Source organism: Melospiza georgiana, chromosome 7 (assembly GCF_028018845.1).
Source record: "Melospiza georgiana isolate bMelGeo1 chromosome 7, bMelGeo1.pri, whole genome shotgun sequence".
Taxonomy (NCBI): Eukaryota; Metazoa; Chordata; class Aves; order Passeriformes; family Passerellidae; genus Melospiza; species Melospiza georgiana.
The window spans coordinates 5,547,935-5,556,984 of NC_080436.1; the positions used below are offsets into that span (position 1 = coordinate 5,547,935).

The 9,050-nt window shown below is 49.5% G+C and overlaps 1 protein-coding gene across 4 annotated transcripts; it reads right to left on the minus strand.

Annotated features, from left to right (window-relative positions):
- Positions 1-1,516: 1,516 nt before the first annotated feature.
- Positions 1,517-8,730, minus strand: LOC131085545 (putative methyltransferase DDB_G0268948). 4 transcript variants are annotated; one of them, XM_058027886.1, is made up of 7 exons: positions 8,640-8,730; positions 7,537-7,664; positions 7,040-7,200; positions 5,183-5,396; positions 3,679-3,779; positions 3,406-3,543; positions 1,517-1,977 (listed from the first exon to the last, which is right to left on the minus strand). In XM_058027886.1, exons 2-7 carry the CDS (start codon positions 7,645-7,647, stop codon positions 1,887-1,889), a joined length of 816 nt encoding a protein of 271 aa, XP_057883869.1. In that variant the 5' UTR covers positions 7,648-7,664; positions 8,640-8,730; the 3' UTR covers positions 1,517-1,886. The 4 variants fall into 4 exon arrangements, with proteins under 4 accessions (XP_057883869.1, XP_057883871.1, XP_057883872.1 ...); XM_058027888.1 differs by lacking the exon at positions 8,640-8,730 and adding an exon at positions 8,148-8,232; XM_058027889.1 differs by lacking the exon at positions 8,640-8,730 and adding an exon at positions 8,089-8,110.
- Between the last annotated feature and the right edge of the window lie 320 nt (positions 8,731-9,050).

A 9,050-nucleotide genomic window follows, 5' to 3' on the forward strand; every position in this document is an offset into this window, starting at 1 on the left:
AAGTGACGAAAAAACCCAAACACTTGTTCCCCAGAGCCTTTTTGCCAGCACTGTAGGGACACGGGATGTCACCTGCTGCAGGACCCCTCCCTGCCCTGGAATGTCTGCAGGGATGCACCTCACAGGGACAAGCCCTGCCAGCAGAGCAGGCCCTGGGCATGGCAGCAGGGGTGCCACCAGTGCCAGCCCGGGCAGGAGAGACCCCTGGTGCTCACCCAGCAAGGGAGGCCTGAGAGCTGCTGCTGGAGTAGCCCCTCAGGCAGTGAGATCAGGGCTGATCCAGTACTGCTGCCCCAGCAGCTGGCTGTGGGCACAGAGAGCAGCCTCCCATCCATGACGGGATTCCCACACCACAGCTGTCCTCCCAAGAGCCCATCACCCTCCTGTGGGACCAAGTGGGGGCAAAGCCTTTGTCCCCCACCCTGGGCAAGCTGAGAGCAGGACCCTGAGAGCCCAGGACCTCAGCAGAAGCACCTCCAGCCCCTGTCAGCCCCCTCTGGGGCTGGGAGCAGAGGTGGCACGTCACCTTTCTTAATAATGCACTGGTGTAGAAGAAAGTGAGGGCACAGCCCTTCCCATGGTGTCAGGGAAGCCTTCTCACCAAGGGCAGGAATTACAGGAAAGGGAAACATCCCTGCAGAGGGTGGGTCTGCACTTGAAATATCCAGAAGGCAAACAGGAGGAGACCTGTAGCAGGCTTTGCCCAGCTTTAAGCCCCTCCCAGAACAGCCTCTAGTCTTCCCTTTGCAGCGTGGGTGGGTGATAGGGCACAGACCTCAGCAGGGGCACTGCTCTCCTTCAGCAGTGACCCCATAAAGGCTCCTGAGCTGTTCTGAGGGGCCTCACTATGGCCAAGGCACTCCTGGGGCAGGAAAGGTGCTGATGCCTGCTGATACCAGGGATACAGGGGGCACACTGTGGGTGAGAGCAGCCCCCTATTACTGCGCCTGAGTGGGTCGCAGCTGGTGAGAGAGAGACAGTGAATCTTGTATGTTGATCAGAAGGCTGAATTTATTAAGATATTATATATAATACATTAAGACTATACTAATAGGAATAAAGAGAGAGGTTTGCAGAGCAGCTAGGCTAGCTAAGAATCGATAGAAAAGAATCCACAACAAAGTTGTGTTCAAGGACTGAGTCCCTGGCTTACACTTTGTGATTGGCCCTTAATTATAAACAAAGAAAATGAGCCAATCAAGGTGCATCCCATTACATTCCACAGCAGCTGATAATAATTGTTTACCTTGTCTTCCGAGGCCTCTGGCCTCAAGAAGACACAGAAATCCGAAAGAAAGGATTTCTGAGAAGAAATGTCTGCGACAGCCCCCAAAGACAGTGAACAGCTCCTTGCTTAGCCAGGGCAGGGAATGGCCTTTCCCACCCAAAACCCACCTTCCCCACAGAGCAGAGGGGCACTGAGAGCATCAGGACACTCAGTGTCAATGCAGCACAGTTATTCCCACACCAGTGAGTGCTCCACAGCCTCTTTGTAAAACAGGAACCACAGGCAACATTTTCTCAGCTGGCTTTTTAATTATTATTATTAATTGTGTAAGAAATGCAGTGAGTTTCAAGTGAGTAAGACATTGAACAGTGAGTTTCTCAGCTGTTCCTGTGATTCTCTTCCCCACGTGTTACTAAACCATCAATCCACAACGGGACACTTGCAGTGCTGAGGGAGCAGCACGGGGCAGACAGCAGGACCAAGGTGGACAGGAAGCTGAGGGGCACAAACCCCATCTGCTTTCCACAGGAGACCAACATTTCAATCAGCAAAATCAGCAGGGGTCCTCCCAAGGAGCAAGAGCAGTTACAAGCAGGGTTTTAGGAGACAATCCACCTTCCCCTTCCATGGTGGCAGCAGATCAGAAGGGTTTGCTCTCTCAGCAGCCCTTGCAGCCCAGCACACAGACGTGCCTCACCAAGAAATCCACCGGGGTCTCACGAGAGGAAACTCCCATTGTCTCCAGCATCCTGAAAGGACAAGCACAGCCAGGCTCTCACCTGCCCACACTGCTCCCACCTGATGTGGGGCAGCAGCCACAGACAGATCCCTTCCACACGGGGGGTGGCAAATGCTTCAGCTGCTGCACAAGGGCTGTTCTGGTCAGGGAATAAATGAGCAGCACCCCTTCCCCTTGTTGGGGCTGAAACAGATGGGTGAATGTTGGAATGCAAGCCTGAGCTCCTCAGAGAGGGACATGAATGCAGGAGTTGAATTAAAGCCCTTAGAGAAATTAAGATGCATTAAACCAGACAGATATGAAGTAGAAGCATAGGTTTAAGTTTTAGGTAAACAGAAGTGTGAGTTATAGTTTTAAGTAAGTTTAAGTTTTAGGTTTCAAGTAAGCAGAAATACATTTTAAGTGCCTTAAGAAACTGTATTAGCTAGCAAAGGCCCTAAGGCCTAGTTTAAAGCTCAGCAGCTTAGCCCTAGACATAACAAAAACATAGAAAAGAATTGCCACTAGAATAGATAGATAAAACTACATACATAAATAGACATAACTATTCACATAGATAGATAAACTTTTAAGTAAGAAAACAGATAGTACATTTGCATAAGTAGATAATATATATGTAGTTTTTTAAGAACTGACACTACTTTTGTACTACTCCTGCACATTAGAACCAAGCTTAGATTGGTTTAGAAAGAATGCTTTAGAATTATATTTTTAGTTGACTGGATGTTCTGTGAATGAAAAGTCCCTGTAAGGGAGTACAAAAGATGACATCAATGACCACCACAACCACGACTATCAACACCCACAACAGAAGAAGAAGAAGAAAACAGAAGAAAAGAAGAAGAAAGAAATCTGTGGTCCCTGTTGCTGCTCAGAACAGCAGAGCAGCTCATCCCTGCTGCTGCTGCTCAGGACATTGGACTCTGTGCCAGGGAACAACTGCTGCTGCTGCTGTTCCTGCACAGAACCTGGGACTATTCCAGAGAGCAGCCTTGCAGCTGCTGCTGTTGCTTGGGACTCTCAGCCAGAAAGTTTTTAGCACTGTTTAACACCCTGACCTCTCTGCCTTGGAGACTGATGTATTCATGCAATAAAGAACCTTGGAGCAACCCACAACTGCTCGTGTCTCTTTGAAGCCCCTAGACCCACTAAAGCTTGACAGGTGAAGATGCAACCATGAATATTTTTCAAACCCTTTGCCAATTAAAAGCAAGGTAAAGAAACTCAAGATTGTATCCATGAAACCTCTGACACGAGCCTTTCATGGTTTCAGGGCACATCCTACTGCTACATAGGCTTCAAATCTAAGGATGTGCTGTTGAACCCCTGACAAGTGTCCATCCCTGCACACTCCCTTGCAGCTTTGGAGGGGTCTGCACAACTTCCCTCTGCATGCACTGCACAGGACAGATCCTGTTTTCCCAAGAGGTTTTCTCACCTCTTTTCAGTCTCCTGGAGAAGGGATGTTGCAGCTGCAGGGTCATTCTTCTTAAAGGTTTGATATGAAGAGGTGGACTCCATGTAACCAACCACACCCTCAACAGTCATGGGAATTGGGTCGTAGATATCAGTGATTCTGCAAGAGACATGGGCAAGAAAGGAGCATTGGCAAGTTAAATCTCAAAGGCACGGGAACATGGACCACAGGTTGACATGGTAATAAATATAAAGAAATAAAATATCTGACACCATCGAAGGTGGTTCTGCTCACCTCTTCTTGTCTGGGAATGGCAAGGACTCAAAGATCGCTTTGTAGTCATCCAAGACAAATTTTACCTTATCATTTGAGTATTTTAAAATCTCGTCCCAGCACTGTAAAGACAGTTATTAAAAACAAACACAAAGTTTGTTAAAGTATATTAAAAATATACTAAAAACAGTGTATTAAAGACAAACACAAAATCACTTGAAGTTCTCACATGCCACCTAACTCAGGTTGGGCCTGCATGTGATACATTCATATATGTCCTTTTTTTTTAAAGACTTGTTGCATTAAAATACACCAAAGTCTTGCTTAATGTCAAGAATTCAAGGATCTTGTTCTGGAAATAAGGATCCTGTTCCTGTCCTCCCTACATAGCTCTTACTCATAGTGGAAAGTCTCCTTTTATCCAATTGTTAAAACACCCTTTGTCCAGAAAGGTTCCTAAAAAAAGGCCTTCTTCCCAACAGCTTCTACTTCCCATTCTTTTCACTGTGATCAGAGCAACAGGAAAAGTCTCCTGGACAAAACCAGCTCCTAGATCTGCCCTGGCACCCTTCTCACCCTGACCACATCTGCCCTATCAATCCTCATGTCCCTCTCCTCATGATCCAGACAGCCCACTGCAGAAGCCTCTAAATCCCTGCAGTTACCCCATTCTGCATTAGGATTGCTATAATCACACCCCCTCAATCCCACTCCTCCCTCTCTGCTGTGGGATTCATGTTCTCTGAACCTGAGAGAACCCGAGAAAAGAATGATCAAAACAACTCTTATCTCATTTGCTGCTCCTGTGCTGTGCAAAAGTAGAGTGGAGATTGTTTACCCAGAGTGATGGGGTTTTGCTTCCTTGGCCTGTCAGGGCCAAAAAGGACTGGGGGACTGTCACAGACATATTTAATGAGAAATCCTTTTGCTAGATCTTTTCTCCTGAGAAGCTGAGAGGCCTCAAAAATGAAATGTAAACATTGATTACCTGCTGCTGTGGAATGCAACAGGTGGATCTGTGATTGGTCTCATGTGGTTGTTTCTAATTAATGGCCAGTCACAGCACAGCTGGCTTGGACTGTCTGGTCAGTCAAAAGATTTTATTATCAATCCATTCTTTTTCCTTTCCTTTCAAGCCTGCTGATGAAATAATTTCTTCTATTCTTTTAGTATAGTTTTAACATAATATACATCATAAAATAATAAATCAGCCTTCTAAAACATGGAGTCAACATTCTCATCTTTTCCCTCGTCCTGCGAACACCACCACAGGGGACCATCGGGACTGTCGGCTGACAGCCACAAGACTCTGGGCAGCGGAGTTGAGTGCTTTGTGCAGATTCAGTTTAGATGTAGTATAACAGAATACAGAATAATACAGTATAATAAAGTAATTAATCAGCCTTCCGATATCAGTGGAGCCAGATGCATCATTTCTCCCTGCCACGGGGGCCGCCCTGTGTTTCCAATACTCTGCACCCGTGAGCGTCACACATTCCCCCGCCCTGAGGCGCTCCCAGCTGACCTCCCTGAAGACTCTGGTGAGCTGCTGGGAGCACTGCCCGTGGCGCAGGCTCATGTCCAGGGTGTAGGTGCTGATGGCCACGCAGCCGCCGGGCCGCAGCACGCGCTGAGCCTCGCGCGCAAAGCGCTCCAGCTGGAACCAGTGCGCGGCCGTGAACGAGGTCAGCACGTCCACGGAGCCGTCCTGGAACGGCAGCTCCTCCGCCGGGCACACGCTGTGGGAGAGGGGAGGAAAGCCACAGGGGAAGTCTGACAGGCAAGTCGCACAGATATCTGTGCTTAGCAGAAAGGTTTTTGGATGAAAGAATATGTGGTGGTGTTCACAGGGGTCCCAGGATGAGGGAAGAGACGAGAACCTTGAGGCCATGTTTCAGAAGGCTGATTTATTATTTTATTATATATATTATATTAAAACTATACTAAAATAATAGAAGAAAGGATTTCATCAGAAGGCTAGCAAGGCATGAAGTGGAATGATAACAAAAGCTCGTGATTCTCAGAGTCCGAGCCAGCTAACTGTGATTGGCCATTAATTAACAACAACCACATGAGAAAATCACAGATGCACCTGTTGCATTCCACAGCAGCAGATAATCATTGTTTACACTTTCCTTCTGAGGCTTCTCAGCTTCTCAGGAGAAAAATCCTAGCAAAAGGAGTTTTCATAAAATATCATGGTTCCATCTTTATTCTTGTAGCTAGCTAAGTTTTGATACAGAAGAAAAGAATTTCTGAGTCAGTCTTACTGGATAACTGGATAAGTTAGTTAGAAGGGGCTTTTATGACTTAGAGCAAAGGATAAACACACCTCAAACAAGATGTTTTTTCCAAGCAGAAAGACAGCACAAGCAAACAAGTCAGGAAAGCTGCAAGTAGAAAAATGTTTCAGAATTTTCCACTGCAAGAAAACTGAAAACCAACTTCTAGCTTAAACTGTAATGTACTGACTTTTAGTGATTGGAGAACAGTAACATGAATATGGTAATTACAGTAGTTATGATGGGCTATAGATAAAAGTTAAGGTATAGATTGGTTCTACTGTAGGAAGATGCTTAGCAAAGAAAAGTATATAATGCATTGTAGCCAAAAGAAAAGTATATAATGCAATGTAACCAAAACCAAATGGTGTCCAGGCTTGTCTGATGTTGGAGCTGACAGCTGTAGGCACAGCTCTGTCACCCACAGCCCTGGGCTGCTGTAACCTCTTGGATGGAATAAATTGCATTTTGGAGAGCCCCTGGAGTCCTGCATCCCTCAATTCAGCTCTTACAACATGGGACAGGGGACTTACAGAGCAGGATGTGGAGCCAGAGGGTGTTTTTGGACGGTTTGTGATGCAAGACCACAAAGTCTAGGATAATGCCTGTTCACACCAGGAATTCCATCAAATGGAATCTCTGGTGCCAGCTAGCTCTTACAACAGTCATACTTGTATCACCATGATATTTGCTGAAAAATCTCTTCACCAGGATTGCTTCTCCTGGGAAGCTGGGAAGCTTCAGCTTCTCCCTGTTTTGCTGCTTTGGAATGCGACTTGGAGATTGTTTATCCAGCACGTGAATTGTTTTAATTTAATGACCAATCATGGTCCATCTGCGTTTAGGCTCTGAGGAGTCACGGGTTTTTCTTTATCATTCTTGCTAAGCCTTCTGTGTATCCTTTCTCTTTCTTTAGTATAGTTTTAGTATAGCATAATAGAACAGAGTAGAATAATAAATCAGCCTTCTGAGAACTTAGATCAGATTCTCATCTCTCACCTCACTCTGGGGACCTCACAAACACCACATACTCACAAACCACCCCCTCACGTGAGGACCCGAATTGTGCCTTTGGCTGAGCATGCTGTCCTGACACTCACAGGTAGGAGATGTTGGGCATGCACGGGGTGGCCTTGGCCTCCTGGATCTGTGCTTCACTGATGTCCGTGCCCACCACCTTCTTGAAGTGCTCCCCGAGGAAGTGGGTGCCTTGTCCAGAGCCGCAGCCAACATCCACCGCCAGCTCCGCAGGGATGGCCTTCTGCAGGGAGAAGTACACGTGTCTCAGTGGGCAGCCACCCAATTCCTGCGCTTTTACCCCATTCCTCCCCCCAGCACCCACTCAGCAACAGCCTTGGCGTGGCAGAACCTGTAGAAAGCCTCTTCTGTGCCCCCAGCTGGCCGTGAGCCCTGCTGCTTTGTCTTTCCCTGAGGCACCAACCCAGGTGACACTCCCAGCAAGGTAAACACTGCCAGCCACAATTCAATACTCCTTGGATTTTTCCCCACCCACAATTCAATACTCCTTCGATTTTTCCCCACCCACAATTAAATACTCCTTGGATTTTTTCCTCCAGCCTGGCCGTGCCCCGCTCACCTTTTCCCGCAGGTAGGAGAGGATGGTGTGCTTCAGCTCTTTGCCCGGTGCAAACCTGTATTTCTGGTACACGGCCGCATGCCCTCGGCCCTCGAACATCTGGGTGGCCATGCTTGGTGAGCTGGCACCTAGGAGGAGCAGCAAGATGTGATCCCCGGGGATGTCACACGGCACCGCAGGCACTGAAGCCTCTGGTTCCCGGCGTGGCCGCAGGGAGGACTTTGCCCTGAGGCTCCAGCAAGGGAGAGTAAACCTGCTCTCCAGGAATCCCTCCCACAGCCCTAAGCTCATCACAGCAGCAAACCAGCGGCGGCCGACACGAAAAGCTTTCCAGGTTTTTACCCACCCCACAAGGAGTGTGTAACTCCTTTGTTTTCCCCACCCACCCGGCTGCTTCCTCAAATAATTCACTGAGCAGTGAAGCAGGAAAACTACCTGGAAAACTACCAGGAAGACATGGGGGCTTTTACTAGCTGGATTTTTTTTTAAAGGAAATCAATTTTCTCGTATTAGCAACACAATCACAACTCCACCTTGCGCTTTCCTAACCACCTGCTGCTTTTCGGCCCTTCCCCTCCAGCAGCCAAAGGCTCTTAGGGCACTGAACCCACCACCACGCGTGGAGGCGAGCGGGGCCCTCCGGCCTGGGCACAGCCCAGCCCCAAGAGCCAGGGGAGCACCCAGGGACCCAGGGGAGCCTCTTTGGGAGCCAGGGGAGCTGCCCCCTCCCCGCTCAGCCCCGTACGGCCCCGGTTCCCGCAGCTCGGGCCCGTGGCGCCGCCCCGGAAGGCTCCCGGCCGTATCCTGTTCGTGGCGCCGCCCGAGCAGACGCTGTCCGAGGCAGCGGCAGCTCCCGGGGCTCGGCACCGACCCCAGGCACTGCCAGAAGGGCTCCGTGCCCTTTTTCCCGAGGAAGGATAAGTTTATGGAGCGATACGGAAATGCATCGGGAGATGGAGGGTTGTTCTGCCTCCATGCAGGAGGAGATGCTGCAGCAGCTCAGGGCTGGAGTCCCCAGCCGGGAACACAGCCCTGCAAAAGCGCTCTCTGCTGCAGGGATCCTCCCGAGCCTTCTTCCCGCACCATTCCCGCTCCCTCCTTACCGGGCAGCCCCCGCAGCAGCCGCTCCCAGCGCCTGCCAGCCCGGAGCGGCGGGGCCGGGAGCAGGGAAGGCGGGGGAAGGCGAGGGATGGCCCCGGCGCCGCCCCCGGTGCCGCCCGCCCGGGGCTCCCCTGCCCGGCGAAATCCCGGAGGCAGCTTCTGGAGGCTCCATCCCACCGAGATCCTGGAGCTGCGCACGCAACTCTGTGGTTACTGATTACATAGTTATAGCTTTCAAAATGCCCACGGATCCCGGGAATGCTCAAGCACCCTCCACATTTCACGAAGCAGGTGCAGAGCCCAGGAGATGCTGCAAGGTAGCAGAACAGGATGCAATGCTGCGGGCAGCCAAAGCCAGACCTACAGAGCTCTGCCTGTGGTGTCCAGCAGAAAGATAAAATGCAGCAAAAGCC